The sequence below is a fragment of the Typha angustifolia genome, chromosome 1 (genome assembly GCF_048772165.1).
Source record: "Typha angustifolia cultivar Huaian chromosome 1, ASM4877216v1, whole genome shotgun sequence".
In the NCBI taxonomy this organism is placed as follows: Eukaryota; Viridiplantae; Streptophyta; class Magnoliopsida; order Poales; family Typhaceae; genus Typha; species Typha angustifolia.
In genome coordinates this window covers 5455479-5474683 of record NC_133239.1, presented here as the reverse complement: position 1 = coordinate 5474683, position 19205 = coordinate 5455479, and the positions used below count along the sequence as shown (strand labels likewise).

General features: G+C 31.9%; 1 protein-coding gene across 2 annotated transcripts; it reads left to right on the top strand.

The window, feature by feature from the left end:
• Positions 1–15390: 15390 nt before the first annotated feature.
• LOC140767719 (uncharacterized) lies at positions 15391–18825 on the top strand. Of its 2 annotated transcripts, none has more exons than XM_073107736.1 (5): positions 15391–15724; positions 16711–16747; positions 16870–17106; positions 17200–17247; positions 18082–18825. In XM_073107736.1, the coding sequence occupies exons 1-5, from the start codon at positions 15474–15476 to the stop codon at positions 18556–18558; spliced, it is 1050 nt and encodes a 349-aa protein (XP_072963837.1). In that variant the 5' UTR covers positions 15391–15473; the 3' UTR covers positions 18559–18825. The 2 variants fall into 2 exon arrangements, with proteins under 2 accessions (XP_072963837.1, XP_072963827.1); XM_073107726.1 differs by having other exon boundaries at positions 15396–15775.
• The last annotated feature ends 380 nt before the right edge of the window (positions 18826–19205 follow it).

The following is a 19205-nucleotide window of genomic DNA, read 5'->3' as shown; positions in this document are numbered from 1 at the left end:
CATCTATCCGAACCTAACGAGAGAAAGTTATTTCTATTTTATTTTTCCTTTTATGTTTTCTCTTCTATCCACCCATCTTATTGAGATTCGTAAAACTCATCTCTCTCATAATATAAGTTGGACGTCTAGATCAACACTCCAAATATAATAAGTCAAAATGGATCAATTTCATCAAACTCTCATATGGAGAAATATTTTTATGCTCATTAGACATAGGGACCTCCTTTCATGATGTGGTACATCCCACCACTATACTTTAGTGATTAGTGTATCTCATTTGATTACTGCATACAATGAAAATATAATTAAGAAGTTATGCACAGTTCAAAATAGGCGTACATGCCATAAGGAATAATGTGTAAATAAAATATGAGTAATATTTATCATATCACTTTTCTATTCAACAACCAAATGGGCTTGAACTTTTTTTTTTTTTTTTGAAATGACATCCGTAAACTTTTAATATTCATTTGGGAATGTGTTACAGACTACTTCAATTGGTAAATCAGTCTAGATTCTAGTTATACAAGTTTGAGAAGCCAAACTAATTAGCTAACAAGCCGCCTTACTGTTTACACGACTCGTTAAATAGACCCTAATCCTAGGGCAATTAGAAATCAACTGTTGACACGGGCATGAACTAAGAAAGATGTAATAAATCACAAAGCTCTTCCTAGGATGAAGTACGAGACTAATAACATGCACATTATCATACTCTGAACACTTTGATAAGTCATTCAAGATTTCTTGTAATTAGGCAAATCTTACCGTCACACTAAGTAACATAATGTAGAATCCCATCGAAGCCCCTTAAGAAAGTACCTAGGGCTTTTAACTAGTTTAACTTAGTTGTGTCAACTCCTAATCACACAATTCTTAAATCCTCTATATGGGATTTTGATCCAAATTTTAAGCCTTTCGTCAACCTAGGTTTCTACAAAACCGATATATTAGGGAGCCAAAACAATGTGGTTAATTTAAAAGGAAAATTTTCATTCAACATCATGTATTTTAACCTATTTGCGGTTTGTATCTTCCACTTTTAGTATTTGTAAATTATTCTATGCTTGTATCAAATATGTGCAGAAAACACTCTACTATTAGATCTGTTAAATAAACTTAACTATATCTCTAAACTATGTTAAATATACTAAAAAATATTATGAAAATACCTTCAACTAACCAATTTACTCTCCTTTTCTTGCTTCAGGATTTCTTGCCTAAAAAAGAAAACAAAATCATATACTCTCAAAGAAAAAGAATAAGAAAAAGAAGCCGGAGAAGAGAAAGGAAGGACATTTTAGTCTAATTTTCTCTCTTTTATTCTAGTTTGGGGTCTCTAACCTCGGAAAGAATAAGTAATCCCTTAATACAAAAACATACGACTCGATTTGTAAATACTGGTGTAAACAACAAATATATTAAAAGAGAAGTTGTTAAATGCAAATATCCCTAATTAAAACCAAGAAATTTCTTTAGAATTAGCTCCAACTACTACTCACTTTCTCATAGGATGGCAGCTCTATATATCCCCAAAGCAGGCCAAATTGTAATATTTAATTTTTAAATCAGGCCAAAGAAGTACAATTATGTAGCTTTATTCCCAAAGTATATGATATGATTACCATCTTTTAGTCACGTAGTTGCAGCATATGCATCCAGCTTAGTGTGCTTCACTTTATGCATCCAAGGAGTAAAAGTATAGAGAATTAAGCTTAGATGCTAATGATTATTTTCAACGGATGGTCGTCATTAGCTATACGGATTAATCTAATATCAATGCAACCTAACTAATTAATACTTTTGGATAAAATTGGAGACAGGAATCGGAAACTTAGTCCCATAAAATCCATACCACACCCTAAGAATAAGAATATTTGTACCATCCTTCTTTTTAACACGTGTGCCCCGTGTATTTTTTTTATTTTTTAAATATACTTTATAACGTAATTATAGTTTTTACCCTATAATTTTACTATTTATAAATTGAGCCCTCTAATTTAAAAAGTATTATGTTTTTTTCTGCACGTAATCGTTAGATCGTAAGGCTCGATTCATAAATAGTAAAAACATAAGAAGTAAACTATAATTTTATTAAAAGTAAAATAGGGTGTTATATATAAATTTTCTTAAAATATAAATAAGGGTTCTTTTGCATATAACCCCGTGCCTTTTAGATATTTAGAAATTGGATCCTCCTTTTCTGGGTATATTTACAAAAAGGCCCACCTAATTAGGTGTGTATACTCGGAATATTCTATATTTTGTTTTACAATAATATCCTTCAGCTAGGTCGGTTCCAAATTAAATATATTAAAAATTAATCAAAATAAAATGGAGATAAAACTTGATTTTCGAATCAAAAGGAATTCGAAATAAGACCAATAATAATATAGTTATTTTAATTTATTATACTGAGATAAAAGAGTTTATATCGGCATAGTTATAATAATTATACATTAGAAATAATAATAGTTTAGCAAATAATTAAAATACTAATTATAATGAATGGATGCGGAGAAAAGAGAGAAGCAAGATAAGAGAGAATAAAAAATTAATTAAAATTATAGTTATTGACGTGATGTCTTTCCAAAAATAAAATAATATTTAGTAAATATTAAAACTTTAGATATATATTTCTATAATATTTTATATTATAATAAGAGTTAAACACTCTTTAAACTTTTAATATCACCATTCCGTTAGTTTACCGTTAGAAAAACTGGACGAATCAATCGTATAGACGTAATTAACCCTAAAATAACCTACATGCCGATTATAATACAAATTTATTTATTTTTTTCATTATAATAAATATATTCTTATTCTATAATTGAACAGAAATGGCTAATTCTTCCTCGCTTTAAAGCTTGGCGTAACTGACATATTTAGAGCTCAACTCATTAATCTATGCTCAAATAGTGACTTAGAATACTTATTAACCAGTAATCAACTTTTAACTATTGGATTAATTATAAGTATTTCTCGCTCCTTAGCTCAAATCTTTACTCATTTCCGACCCATTTGCAGAATAATCTCAATCCTTTTGCGAATAAGGAGCCAGATTGACAAACTGAGATATATTTGCACAGTGAGAAAATTGGAGGAAAAGAAGAGAGTATTTTTCATCCTCAAAAGAAGAAGGAATATTCATTATGAACTAATTTTGATGGTTATGTGCAGCTCCTCAATTTGAAAACGAGAGGCAGGTTGTCTACAATAAACTTAAATATGTGAGTAGTAATTTGCAAAAAAGAAACCTTAATTGAGACTTAATCTTTCAGTTGGCATTAACTAATCAAATTTGCTCTTTTTCTAATGTCATTCTCAGATGTCAATTCACCCCCACTCCTTTAGTGCAAAGTATTAGGAGCATCCATTAATGGTTCCAATAATTCCAGGGATACTGGAATTATATTTATTTTACCTCTATCTATTTAAAAAGTTTTAAATTAGTCTTTATATTTATGACTAAATTAAATTATTAATTTTTCTGTTAAATTTAACTCGGCACCATGACTATTTTGGTCATTTAACTGTATCATCTCAAAATATGTATGTCACCTTTAACAAACATACTTTATACTATACTGGAAGTATTATTTAGCTAGACAAGTGGATTATGCAAATATTATTGTAATCTAAATAAGCTTAGAAGAAATTATTTTAGGAGAATGATCTTTTAGTCACCTATTTTTCATTTTTATTTTCTATCACTATATCCTCTTGGTGGATAGAATAGAGATGATAAAATAAAGGAAAATTTCAATTTCATCACCTCATCTTCTCATCTTTACTTTATTTTCTTTTCCACTACTTTTTTCCACTCGTTTTAATCACCCCAACCTTTTGGTATATTGTCTAGACGCTCAAATTAGCTTTAACTTGATGTAACACAATGAAATGATATTTTTTAATAGTTTTTGTCTTAATCAACCACTAACTTTTTTTTTAAAAAAAAAAAGTTGAGGTTAGCTTTAATTCAATCCTAAAATTAATTATTATATTTTACTAGCGTTGCTTTCTCATGTTTCACATAGTTAGCGTAGCTCACCTCTACCATCTTTTCTCTTCAAGGCAAGGAAAAGCTTATTGGGAAAGAAGAATACTAAGAGTCTTTTGGGAAAGAAAAAGATCATTTCCTATCTTATAAGAACAAAAATTTCCCGTTTGAATGTTCTTTTATTTTCGTAATTCTTCTTTAGAGATCAGAAATTCATCTTGAGTTCTACTTTAGTATTTTTTTTTTCTGTAGTTTCTCTCATTCATGTGTTGTAGGTTGTTAAAAATAGAAAAAAAAAATATCAAATGCAAACTCAAGTGTAAGTGCTTGAACTTCTTAAAAATACATGAAAGTGTGATTAATTTTAGTTTTATCATGACTGACCATATTTGGATTAATCTGTATATAAGAAAATTATGAAATTTTTATGAGTGGTAGCTTCACGTGTTCGGGTTTTTTTATTGCTCTTGTTTGAGTGGATTTGGAGTTCAAAACAAAAAGTTATGACCAAATAAATGATGAAGGGTCGAGATCGGGGCTGAATGGGCTACCTGACATTGTGACGATCATCAAAGGGAGGTGTACGACCGTGATATAGTGGAGGTTGATGTTAGGGTAGGGTGACTCATGGAAGAAGATGGTGGCTTGGGTTTGGAGATAAATTAGAGTTCTAACTTAGATATACTCCCAGAAAAATAAACGGTTACAATTAGAAGATAAATACAAGATAAATAATTAAATAAACTTGATATTTATTCCATGCATAAAATAACTCAGAACCACTCCTATTTATAAAAGCAAGGTCATAACGGATTGGATCCAATTCACCTTATTAGGCTTACATCCACTTAAATTAGAAATTAAAAGCAATAAGCAAAAATCAACTAATTAGACTTAACTTGACACGACCTTACAGTCAGATCATAACATTTATTTTAATTAAGATGGTATGATGTTTCATAGTTGCGTTTTTAGAATGTGGGAAATACAATACAGTTGAAAGGTTCTCTAAGAGATCTTATTAAGGAGAATGTCGATTGCCCATGCGGTAAATGGCAATATAAATACAAACTTCTATGATAAAAAAGAATTATATTAGGAGATTCTATTATTGTCATGGGAGGAAGAACAACACATTTTCTATCAAAGCACGCGTAATTCATTCAGAGGATCATTGTGATTTTCTTGCTTGATTCTATAATATCAACTTCAAATCCATTAATATTAAGTATCAACTTTGTAGGCATGAATTAAATAAAAACTTAATAGAGAAGAAGATCAGCTAATTAGCTATATTTTGTGGTGGTCACGTATCTTAATTATATATAAAAGTTGATATTTTGTCGATTTATATTTTTCTGGCCATCTTATATTAATTGAAAACTTTTATGTTATAGTAAATGCAATTATTTTGTCCGTGACATTCTTCTTAGAATTAACTTTTTTTAAGAATTAACTTCTTTTAGAATTTTTTTTCTTAACAAACCATGCAGAGTTAAAGAAAACGATATGCATGCATACTTGGAGAAAAATATTTGTTTTTAACATTTGACTCCCCTTATAAATTAAGGACCTTAGTTATAGGCCTATCATCACCAGTCAATATCACGCCTCGATGCTACTAACTTGTGTCCTCGGCTCGACGTCCTCACTCTGCCTAATTTGTTATCGCTGGGTTACATCATCTTACTCTTTGATATTCTACTTACATACTTTAAAGAGTTTGACTCTTGTTAGTTTCAGCATAATCATTCGTCTAGAATCCATTAACTAGAATCTCAAGCTGAAGCCATACTATATAATAATATAGGGAAATTTGCATATAACATTATATCGTTTTGTGAAAATTATGGTTTGCACCATATATTTTTACAATTTGCAATCGAGTACTATAATTTAATGAATATATGCAAAAAACACCCTACTATTAGATATATTAGATAAATTTAACCAAACATCTAGGTTAAGTTAACAATACTAAGATAATTGCAAAAGTACTCAACCAAGTCATACTAAGGGTATTTTAGTTATTTTATAAATAATGGCATTTTAGTCATTTTAGAAATAAAATAGTTTAACTTAATGAAATATTCTCATGGTGTAAGTTTAAATCTAACACAGTATATTTTTCGTACATATTCGTTAAATCAAAGAGCTCGATTTGCAAATAGTGAAAATTTAGATTATAAACCATAATTTTGTTAAAAAAAATAAGGTGTTGTATACAAACTTCCTAATAATATAATATAACTCCCCCACCACTTACCCTAATAGAAAACATCATCATCATGTAATAGTATGTGTTATCATATGTAACCATATTAATAAAGATATATATAAATAATGATAAATACATAAATATCAACTATCATAAATTAATATGTGTAATTACAACTACGAAAGCTATCATGTTAAAAATAAATTATTTTAGTATATAGTCTAACAGCCTAACATATCATAACAATTAAGAACAACAATATAACTCACTTGTTTGAACTAATTCCTTAGTGACGAGAATGCTTCACTCTAATTCTAGTATACTCTACGGTTTACATTAGTCTCAAAGAGATCTATGGCAAAATATTGAGTTACCAACACTTTTTTTTAAGTAGATAGAAGCTACCAATATATTTGCTACATTAAAAAGGCAAATAAAGATATATAAAAAAAGGTGAATAAAGATAGTACATAAAATAAGCCAACAAAAGGACTTAGAATAAGCTTAGCCCGTAAATGGGCTCAGCCCACCTAGCCTAACTTGCTTGGGCTTGAGCTAGCCTTTGCTTGCAAAAGAGGGCTTGGCTAGCCCAAACAATCAGCTTGGGCATGAGCCAACACCCAAGCTGGGTTGCTCATATAGGCCAAGGCAACATATCTCCACATACTAGCCATCCTTTTTTTCTTTCTTATTGTTAAATATCTTATGCATATCTATTACAAACTCTCCGTATGCCCACCACGAGTCCCTATTTGTCCTTAGTAGGCCTATATTCATCATTAAAAAAAACTAATCTCTTATTAGACATCCAAAGCATGTTGTTCTCCTAAGAAATATGATATACTTCTTATTTAATTAAAAACAATTCTGGTACCCTCCTATGTTAACTAAGATTGCAGAGACACTTTATGAGAATGTCTAATCTAATACAAAAAAAGAAATTATCCTTAAGATAACTCTAGACAAAAGTAAGAGAGGATAATGCCAAGATCTTTTATTATTGTTTAGCATAAAATAATATTTTTATCCTCTTATCTCATATGTGGACCTAAGAATAAAAAACATTCCTTACTTAAAATCTTCAAAGTTAATTAACCGATTGACCAAATAACGTATGAAAATTGTTCAATGATATTATTTGGCTTTGGTTAAGGGAAACATCAGCAATATGCTATTCTAGATTTTTACTCTTAAAATAATATCTTAAAATCTTGAGAAAGATAATATAATGTTTAGTTATAAACTAAAATACTGGTATAATAGTTATTTTTTATGTGACATAAAGTTAAGATAAAAGAATAAATAAGAAGTAGAAATTGATTCAATGTTTTTTTTTTTCTCTATTCCATCAAAGCCCAAAGATCTATGAATTAGCTCATGCTTGACTAGCTAAGCAAAATGAACGACCCTGCTGCATCTTCTTGATCCCTCCCACATTTTTATTAGTATGAGCATTTCCCATTTACAATGTTCTATTTTCAAAGATGATCATCGTTCGGGTCAAAACACTGAAAGAAAAGGACTAGGTCTTATTCCGCATAAAAACATCCTGCCTGATTCACTAATTTGTGGTAAAATACTTCACTCTATTCTTTGAAAATTACTTTATCAGGTATCTCCACTTTAGATGGCGATTGATAGAGTCATCATTGATCGTCATTTCCAATATGAGTATGAGTATTGAGTCCAACATGAAATTTGTGATTTGTAGTAAAAGATTGCTTATCTTCTTCATAGATTGATTGATATACCAAATTATTATGTTTCATTATAGCATATATAACTGCCTTTGGTTTAGGTAGACAGCTCGGCAAATAGATATCAAATATTAATTTGATATATAAATTTAAATTTTCTCATTTCTTCTAGTTATGTGATGCATACTTATAAGTATACATTATATATATGTGCAAAAATTGGCTATAAATTTTTGGTATGTGAACTTAGATAGGCGAATGGTAGGAGAGAAAAGAGAGGATTTTTAAAATAACTTTATTGAAATCAGTGATAAATTTATAATTTGACTTATGTATGAAATAATTTAAACAATATTTTGATCGTATAATGAAAAAGATCATTTCTTATCTTAAAAGAACAAAATTTCTCATTTGAATATTTTTTTCTTCATAATTCTTCTTTAGAGATCAAGAACCCATGTTGGGTTCTACTCTAGTATTTTTATCAAAATTTCTTTTTCTTAGTGTTCTTTTATTCATAGTGTTGTAGGTTCTTAAAAATAAATAAAAAATCAAATGCAAACTCAAGAGTAAGTGCGTGAACACTCTAAAATATATAAAAGTGTGATTAAAGTTACGGGCTAGATTTAGAATGATTTATACATAAGATAATTTTATAATTTTTATAGGTTGTAGACTCACATGTATGGGTTTTTTTGGCTCTCATTTGAGTGGATTTAGAGTTCGGAACAAGATGTTATGACCAAAAAATGATGAAAGGTCAGGATCGGGGCTGAATGAGTTATCCGATATTGTGATGATCGTTAGAGGGTTATCCGACATCATCACGAGTCAGTATCATTCTCGATGCTACCCACTCGAGCCCTCGGCTCGACATCCTTGTATTACATATATGAAAATCATGAGTGACTACTTAAAAACATCCTCACTTGCCTTATCAAGTACCGCTAGGTTTACATCATCTTACTCTTCGATATTTTACTTACATACCCTAAAGAGTTTGACTATTGTTACTTTTAGTATAACTATTCATCTAAAATCTATTGACTAGAATCTCAAGCTGGAGCCATATAATATAATAATATAATATAATTTTCCCATCTCTTATCCTAGCTAAGAAGGTCTCACATATTATCGAAATGTAGAGGTCACACCCTTCATAATAGTGCATGTGTACTAATAACATAATATTATATAGCATAATAAGCATAATAAAAAACATCATCATCATAGAGTAGCATGTGTTATCATATGTGAGTATATTAATAAGATATACATAAATGATGATAAAAATATAAATATCAATCATCATGTGAAATCAATATGTGTAATTATAATTGCGAAAACTATCATGTTAAAAATGAATCATTTTAGTATATAGCCTAACACATCATAAACATTAAGAACAACAACAAAAGATAGCTCAATTACCTGAACTAATTCCCTAGTGATGAGGAGGCTCCACTCTAACTTTATTCTACTCCACGTTTTGCATTGATCTTGAAGAGATCTATGATAAAATATTGAGTTACCAACATATTTTCTTTTAGTAAATAAAGACTACCAACACATTCGCTACATTAAAAACATAAATAAAGATAGTTTCGAGAATAAGTTAACAAAGGGGCTTAGAATAGGCTTAGGATGCAAAGGGGCTTAGAATGGGCTTAGAATAGGCTTAGGCCCAGCCTAACTTGCTTGACCTCGAGCCAACCTCAGCTTGCAAAATAAAGCTTGGCCAATCCAAAACCCATCAGCTTAGGCACAAGCCAACCCAAACCACGTGGCTCACATAGGCCAAGACCAACCTAGCTCCACGTTGGGCCTCAAAAGCATAACATATGCTAGCCATTCTCTTTTTCTTTTTCTGGGTGTTATATACTCATGCATATCCAATACAAATTCTTAATATGCCCACCACGAGTCCCTATTTGTTCTTAGTAGGCTTGTATTCGTCATTTAAAAAACTAATCTCTCGTTAGATATCCAAAATATGTCATTCTCCTAATTAAATAGGATATACTTCTCATTTTATTAAAAATAATTCTCGTACTCTCCTATATTAACTAGGATTGCAGGGACTCTTTATAAAAATGTCTAATCTAACACAAACAAAAAAGGAAACAATCTGTAAAGTAACCCTAGGAGAAAGTAAGAGAGGATAATACTAAGATCTTTTGTTGTTGTTAAGAATAAAATAATATCTGTATCCTCTTCTCATATGTGGACTCAAGAATTAAAAAATTGTATTGCTTAAATTCTTGAGAGTTAATTGACCAAATAACAGATGATAATTGTTCATTGGCATTGTTTGGCTTTGGCTTAGCGAAATATCAGCCGTATGCTATTTTATTATTGTACTCTTAAAATTATATATCTAAAAAACTTGAGAAAGATAATTTGATGTTTAGTTATAAACTAAAATAGTGGTATAATAATTATTTTTAATATGACATAAAGTTAAGATAAAAGAATAAATAAAAAGTAGAAATTGATTCAAATATTGATTTAAATTAAATTTTCTCATTTCTTGTAGGTATGCTATGCATACTTATAAGTATACACTATACATATGTGTAAAAATTGAGTATAACTTTTTAGTATGTGAACTAAGATAGGTTAAGTGGTACGAGAGAAAAGAGAGAATTTTTAAAATAACCTTAATGGAATCGATAATAAATTTATAATTTAACTTATGTGTGGAATAATTTAAAGAGTATTTTGATGATATAAACAAAAAGATCATTTCTTATTTTAGAAGAACAAAATTTCTCGTTTGAATGTTTTCTTTTTTCATAATTCTTCTTTAGAGATTAAGAGCTCATGTTGGGTTTTAGTTTAGTATTTTATCAAAACTATTTTTTTTTCTTAGTGTTCTCTCATTTATGCTATTGTAGATTGTTAAAAATAAAAAAGGTCAAATGCAAACTCAAATGTAAGTGCTTGAACTTTCTAAAAAAACATAAAAGTGCAATTAAAGTTAAGGACAATATTTGGAATGATATGTACATAAGAAAATTTTAAAATTTTTATGAGTGGTAGCTTCACGTATGTTTTTTTTATTCTTATTTGAGTGTATTTGGAGTTCAGAACAAAATATTATGACCAAAAAAGATAAGATCAAGATCGAGGCTGAATGGGTTATTTAATATTGTGACGGTCATCCGAGGGTTATCCGATATCATCACGAGTCAGTATCATACCTCGATGCTACCCACTCGAGCCCTTGGCTTGACATCTTTGCACCACTTATATAAAAATTATGAGTCGCCACTCAAGAACGTCCTCACTTGTCTCATCGAATACAACTAGATTTATGTCATCTTACTCTTTGATATTCTATTTATATACCCTAAAGAGTTTGACTCTTGCTAGTTTTAATATAATCATTCATTTAGAATTCATTGACTAGAATCTTAAGCTGAAACTATACTATATAATAATAGAATATAATTTTCATACCTCTTATCCTAACTGAGAGATCTTAAATATTGTTGAGACATAGAGGTCATACCCTTCATGATAGTGCATGTGTACTAATAATATAATATTATATAGCATAATAAGCATAACAGAAAATATTATCATCAAAAAGGAAAACATCATCTCTATCTAGGTACGATCAATGCTTTGTTCATTCGTTGAACAAAGAGGATTAGTATGTGCTATCATATGTGAGCATATTAATAAAGATATACATAAATCATAATAAAGACATATATATTAACTATCATGTGAAATCAATATATGTAACTATAATTGTGAAATCTACCATATTAAAAATGAATTATTTTAGTATATAGCCTAACGCATCATAACGATTAAGAACAATAATAGGAGATAGCTCAGTTATGTGAACTAGTTCCCAAGTGATGAAGAGGCTCCACTCTAACTCTAGTTTACTCCCTTATTTGCATTGATCTTGAAAAAATCTACAACAAAATATTAAGTTACGAAGATTTTTTTTTAGTAGATAAAAGTTAATAACACATTCGCTACATTAAAAAAGTAAGTAAAGATAGTACATAAAATAAGCTAACAAATAGGCTTAAAATATAGGCTTAACCCATAAATGAGCTCGGCCCACCCAACCTAACTTGCTTAGGCTCAAGCCAGCCTCAGCTTGCAAAAGAGGACTTGGACACACGCCAACCCAAGTCGGGCTGCTCACATAGGCCAAGGCCGACCTAGCTCCACGTTAGGCCCCCAAAAGCATTACACATGCTAGCCATCCTCTGTTTCTTTTTTGGTGTTATATATCTCATGCATATCTACTATAAACTCTCAATGGCCCACCATGTGTCTATATTTGTCCTTAGTGGGCCTATATTCATTATTTCGAAAACTAATCTCTTGTTAAACATCCAAAATATGTCACTCTCCTAATTAAATAGGATATACTTATCATTTTATTAAAAACTGTTCTCGTACTCTCTTATGTTAACTAGAATTTTGAAGACTCTTTATGAGAATGTCTAGTCTAACACAAACACAAAATAGAATAATTCCTAAAATAACACTAGGAGAAAGTAAAAGAAGATAATGCCAAGATCTTTTGTTATTGTTAAAAATAGAGTAATATTTTTATCCTCTTGTCTATATATGGACTCATGAATCAAAAACATTTATTGCTTAAATTCTTGAAAGTTAATTAACCAATTTACCAAATAACTAATGGAAATTGTTTATTGGCATTATTTGGCTTTTGTTAAGGAAACATAAGCAATATGCTATTCTAATTTTTTACTCTTAAAATTATAACTCTAAAATAGAAAGATAATTTGATATTTAGTTATAAACTAAAATAGTGGTATAAATAATTATTTTTAATGTGATATAAAGTTAAAATAAAAGAATAAATAAGAAGTAGAATTTGATTCAAATATCTTTGATTTGATATATAAATTTAAATTAAAGTTTCTCATTTTTTGTAGCTAAGAGATGTATAATTACAGTATACATTATATATGTGTGTAAAAATGAGTATAAATGTTTAGTTAGTGAACTAAGATAAATGAGTGGTAGGAGAGAAAAGAGAAGATTTTTAAAATAAGTTTAATGACATCAATGATAAATTTACAATTTGACTTATGTGTAGAATAATTTAAATAGTATTTTCTACCCAGAGTAGACATAATTTAGTATTTGATTACAAATTTATAATAGTATTCTTTATTCTAGAATAAGGAAAAAAAATAACCTACAACTAAAACTTTCTCTTGCTTGATTATATTCGAGCAAAGCTTAAATCAAGCCTAAGTCAACCCGAGCCGATCTTAGCGATCTCATGCTACTTAATATTTTGACAATCCTAGCTCCGAGATGCATACATATATACAAATACTAGAAATTTAGAGTAGTATTCTTTATTCTAGAATAGGGAAAAAGATAACATAAAACTAAACCTCTCTCGTGCTCAATCATATTAGAGCAAAGCTTAAATCAAGCCTAAGTCGAGCAAAACCGAAGCCGATTTGACCGATCTCGTGCTGCTCGATTATTTTGACAACCCTAGCTCCGAGATGCATACGTACATACATAAAAATACTAGAAATTTCAAGAGGTATATATGCAAAAAATAAAAAAAGAACCTAAAAACTAAAGCCCAGCTGCAGAATCTACCAACTATTTTGGGCCTTAGGAGCACAAGGCCTGATGAAGTCTGCACTTAATATACAGTGAGGTCATTCCCTACTTAGATTCCCATTAACCGCATATGAGAATCTATTCTTATATAAATTCTCAAAATAAATAAATAAAAATCTTCCAAATATTATATTTGTGTCACTATCTTCAATATCTTGGACTTAAAAAATTGGCTCGAAAACAAATAAAGTTAGGGTGGTGGCACGTGCCACCAGCTTTCCTGGCGATGAGGATAAAGGAGGCTCAATCGAGAACTACGCCATTCCTTTTTTATTTTTTTCTCAATCACATCTTCATCTTCGTCTTCATCTTCATCTTCATCTTCATCTTCATCCCTGAGAAGAAAATTAAATTAAATAAAACAAAACAACAAGTTCATCATTGGAGCATGACACCCTACCTAAACCTTACCTTTAATCTTTTGTTCTTTTGTTCTTTCAATAGTTTCTATTATATACGATGAATCAATTAATATATTTTACAACAAACGTAATAAATCTTATATGGATACTTAATTATCATAGTAGGATTATCGATTGTTGTGAATCGGGCTAAGGTTAGTTAATTTGTAGAGATGGTGGTAGCAATTTGGCAGTGGATTTAATGGAGATTATGAGATGTATAGGATGGGAGCGAAAGAGATAATAGTGATGATGATGATGATGATGTAGGATAAATTTGTGATTTAGAAAGGAAGAATGGGGAGAAGATGGTCAACCTCAGAGAAGAAGGGGGACCAATGGATGAGAAGGGAGGAGCTAATCGGTGGCTAGAGTTTGAGAGAGGAGGGAGAAGATTGGCATTCAAATGCCATTGGTCAGGCTATCGTCTCGGGTTTGGGCGTTCGAACGTCGTGTTGTTTTTATTCGAATGCCAAAACCAAAGAGCACTCAACGGGGGCAATGACGTTCGAACGCTGAGCTACCCATTCAAAAGGCCAAAATCTAAGAGCATTATTCTTCAACGGAGACTTGGTATTCAAACGACATCTAGTATCATTCAAACCCTATTACCCAAGACTGCTACAATTAAAATAGAAATCTCGATGATAACCTAGTTTGTCCCGACAAATCCAAATATCTCATATAAAGTGATCCAATCGGGCCCGGAGCACACACCACAGATTAAAGTTTGACGTCAGATAGATCAAAATTCTATCTAGATTTATTTTGTGAATCTACAACATGCGGTGTAGTCATTGAAATATCAGTAAATATACACAAAAAAAATTAGATATAAGAAAGTTTTTGTATCACTAATTTAAAATATTTGTTTTATAATTTGAATGTTACAATGTCCACTTCGTACTTTTATTTGCCAATCAACCTAATTTACTTTTAATATACAAATAAAATTAATTTCTCTTGCAAAATTGGTCACATATTCCAGTTTATTAAAGTGAGTCGCCAAATTAATTTCTTGAGAACTATTTAATAATTGATCTTAATAATTGCCATAAATTATTACTTATCTGATATCTCCCTCGCTCCCCCATCACATCACACATACCCCATCGCATCACACACACTGCATCTCTAGTTATCTTTTTTTTATATATAATTTTGATTGTTCGCACCCTACCTTTTCAATATTTAGATTTTGAGCCCCGATTTTGGACTTTGGTCTCATTTGAGTTAAATACGATCGTCCCGAATTACCTCACCCTGTTCTATCTCAAATTCTTCTCTTTATTAATCTTGGGTAAACAATTAATATGGGATTTTTTTTAGAGTAAAGTGCAAAAATTGAGGCTAGAAGTGTAATATTGAAAAGAGTAGGGTGTGAACTGTAGATTCGTAAAAGTGTAGGGTGTGAAACGTAAGTTTCCCTCTTCTGAAACCAAAGTAGAGAAGAACTACTCCTCGATCTCTTGTTAGCTTTCGTTCCATTTCTAGCATCAATCCAGGGAATGGGAGGAGTCACGTCGTCAGTGGCGGCGAAGTTGGCCTTCTTCCCGCCAAATCCGCCGTCATACGAAGTGATCGCAGAGCCATTGACCGGTCTTCTCACTCTCAGCCGCTTCCCCCACCGGGAAAACGTCGACGTGCTCCGCCTCCCAACTCGCCGCGGCAGTGAGATCGTGGCTGTCTATGTCCGCAATCCGGCGGCCGCCTCCACCCTCCTCTACTCCCACGGCAACGCCGCCGACCTCGGCCACATGTACGACCTCCTCGTCCAGCTCAGCTTCCACCTCTGCGTCAATCTTTTGGGGTAGATACGATACTGCATCTTTTTCTTTTTTCTTTTTTGTTTGTATAGATTGTCTGGCTGTGGGTCGTGATATTGTTTGATTTTAGATTTGGGTGTGCCATCGATTATTATTCTACGGTAGTTTGGATTTAAAGCTTTTGACAATTGGGGGTACCTCCACATTGCTCTCCTTCTCTTTTTGGACGAATTCCTTGAGGCTAATTTGGAGATCTTAAAAAAAAAAAGAGGGATTTTTTAAGAGGACAGGTGTCGGTGGTGTTCATTAATTTCTGATGTGGGTTCTTCTTTTGTTGGGAATTTTGTTTCTTGTTGGATCTTGAGAGAAGAGAAGGGAGATTAAATATGGGAACAAGTATAATTGACGGATTTCTTTTGTCACTGCAGTTTAGTGTTGAAAATTTTGAGTTTGGAAACTTGCTCCATATGGGTTTGTCGTAGAGTCGTAGTTATCGCCTGGGGCTGGTATTGCTCCCATTTGTAGTTCCTACTAGTGATCCTTTGGTGAGTCTTACGAATTAGAATTATTAGGGACTTGACCATTTGGGACCAGCGTGCAGCTGTAAACTGAATCACAATTGGATGTTTCACCAATCAACTAGTAAATTTTCTGTCGGATTATTCCCACTTGTCTCTATTGAAGGCTATATGAAACATCTGGTTCGTTGCTCTTCCAGTTTAGATGCCAGTAGTTTTTCTGTTCCAGTAAACTTGGCTTTGATTTAGTGGGTTTTGCTTCCATAAAACCTACTTCTTAACTGGATTTATGTAGGATGGTAATATCCGTGGCTCTTTGTGGCTCTGATAGATATATTCAGAAAAGTTGTCAGAAATACCGCAGCCTTATGTTTCTTACATCTCATTTGAATTAACTTGTCATCCCATGAATCTTATCTTATATGCTTGTAATAGTAATGAAGGCCTTCATGCTGATACAGGTATGACTACTCTGGATATGGCCAATCATCTGGAAAGGTGTGTTTGAAAGTTCGATCTGACCAGTTGATGTAACTGATTGTTCGAAGTTGCTTATTTTGCATAAACTAACATTTTCTTTGTCTGCTTTTATACTGATATATTCTTGATTTTCCTTTTAGCCAACTGAGCAGAACACATATGCTGATATAGAGGCTGCTTATAAGTGCCTCATAGAGAACTATAGGGCTAAGGAAGAAGAGATTATTTTGTATGGCCAATCTGTTGGAAGTGGACCTACTGTAGATCTGGCTACCCGCCTACCTCACTTGCGAGCAGTTGTTTTGCATAGCCCTATATCATCAGGCTTAAGGGTTATGTATCCTGTAAAACGTACATACTGGTTTGACATATACAAGGTTAATTTCTCTGTTGTTCACCTTGCTGAATTACAATCCTTTATGCTCTTGTTAACCTTTTTCTGTTTTTTTTGTCTTTCATTGTGCTTCCAGAATATTGACAAAATCCCACGCGTCAATTGTCCTGTTCTGGTAATTCATGTAAGTATTCTGATCTGAGAATTCGTAAGACTACATTTGGAAAGTGATAGTACTTGTCCTCTTTTATAAAGGTCCAACAAGTCTTTCTTATGTTCTTCCTGAAAGTTTAAAGATACTTAATCTAAGGTGACATTTCAAGAAAAATAAAGTTATTATCAATTGGTGCTACTATATATTGGATTTAGATAGATAAAGGGGTTATGTATGACCCCGTTGTTGATAAATGTAATCTATACTTGTTACATCTCTTTCTATGCAAGAGAGTAGTAATGTGCAATTGATAAATGTGGGAGATTGGTTAGTTCAGATTATATCTACAAATATGTGCCTCCAATATGGTTACGTTTTCTGTTAGATTTATCTGAAACTCTCTGACCGGGTCTACATACTCATCTAGAACTTTAGAATTTGCATGTCTGCAAATATGGAAGGCAATTCATTTTTTTCTTATTTCTCTACTTAAAAAGGATTAAGTTGGTATAGTTATGTTTAATGCTGTGCTGGATTAGTATGCCATTTTCTTTAGATGCCCCAATGTAATGAGTGGTCTGATCTATTCTTTTAAAAACTCACAAAATATATTGTACCTGAATTGTTCAGCCTTGTTATTAACTGAAAATAGTTTTCTTGAACTACTGCATTAAACATACGACATTTATGGAATCTTCATTATGATCCTATTGAATGTAGTTGATAAATAGTTGCACTGGACATATATCTGTGCTTTTAAGATGAAAGTTTCTAGGTTCCTCCGGACTCATCTTCTTTTCCATGACTTCATGTAACTTATGACTTGGTACAACTTCAGTTACTCCTTTCTATTTCATTCTGTAGGGTACATCTGATGAAGTTGTGGATTGGTCACATGGTAAGCAGCTTTGGGAACTTTGTAAGGATAAATATGAACCACTATGGCTCAAAGGAGGGAAGCACTGCAATTTAGAACTTTTCCCAGAGTACGTTAGACATCTCAAAAGGTTTATTGCTACAGTTGAGAAATCACCCTCAGACAGAAACACATGGAGACAAAATACAGATCCTCTTGAGACATCTAGGAGGAATGCCAACTGTTCTGAACCATCCAGGAAGAGCACAGATAGGAGAGACAAATCAAGGCATAATAAAGAAAAGTTAAGAAGTAATGATAGGTGTAGCAATCTGGAGAAGTTGGATGAACTAAAGATTTCATATGACCACATTGACAAGTCCAGGAGGAGTGTAGATTGCATTGGGAAGCCTAGAAAGAATATGGATCAGCTGGACCGAGGGCGAAAAAGCGTCGACCGGTTGGACAGAATATGGGCAGGGTAAACCTTTTCACTTGTAAACTTCATACATGGGCTTGCTTGTGTTAAAAAAATTTACATGTGAATTTATTTATGTTCTCCAATCCTGTAATGTATCTGTGCAAATAGAGAAGGTGACTAAATTAGTGACAAGGTGTATCTCTGTGTAGCAGTTGGATAGTGTCTTTGTTGGAGAACTTCCATGCTATTGTACAGTCTTGTTTGCTTGTATTGTTCATGACAATAATACAATCTACAGTGTATGCTTGACTACGAGCTGTATTGCTCTCAACATATGGAGCTATATCTAACTTGCAACTTGCCACATGTGTGAGCTTTATGAACCTTAGTTGCTCTGTTTCCGGTATATCCACAATGATCATCATGTGCATTATATACAGTTCAATATGGTAATGAACATTGAACAACACATTGAAATAGTCGCTTGCTGCAAAACTCTGTTGCTATCACCATGTTTTCACTCTCCCAACTGTCTGAACACTTGACTACCTGACTATATGCTAGGATTTAAAGTTTAAACAGAGTGCATTCATATTGCATGTTGTATGAAAGATGATACATCCTGTTGTAGCTTCATAAGATTGTAACATGAGCCACTTTGCCCAACAGAGATCAGGTCAGTGTGTTGTCCTTGTTCTATGACTTTTCCAT

Bases quoted from the DNA above. Each gene is read 5' to 3' on its own strand.
- LOC140767719 (XM_073107726.1), top strand. From the start codon at position 15,474: ATGGGAGGAGTCACGTCGTCAGTGGCGGCGAAGTTGGCCTTCTTCCCG. The intron at 17,107-17,199 runs GTTAATTTCTCT...TTGTGCTTCCAG, and splicing joins ACTGGTTTGACATATACAAG to AATATTGACAAAATCCCACG. The intron at 17,248-18,081 runs GTAAGTATTCTG...TTCATTCTGTAG, and splicing joins GTCCTGTTCTGGTAATTCAT to GGTACATCTGATGAAGTTGT.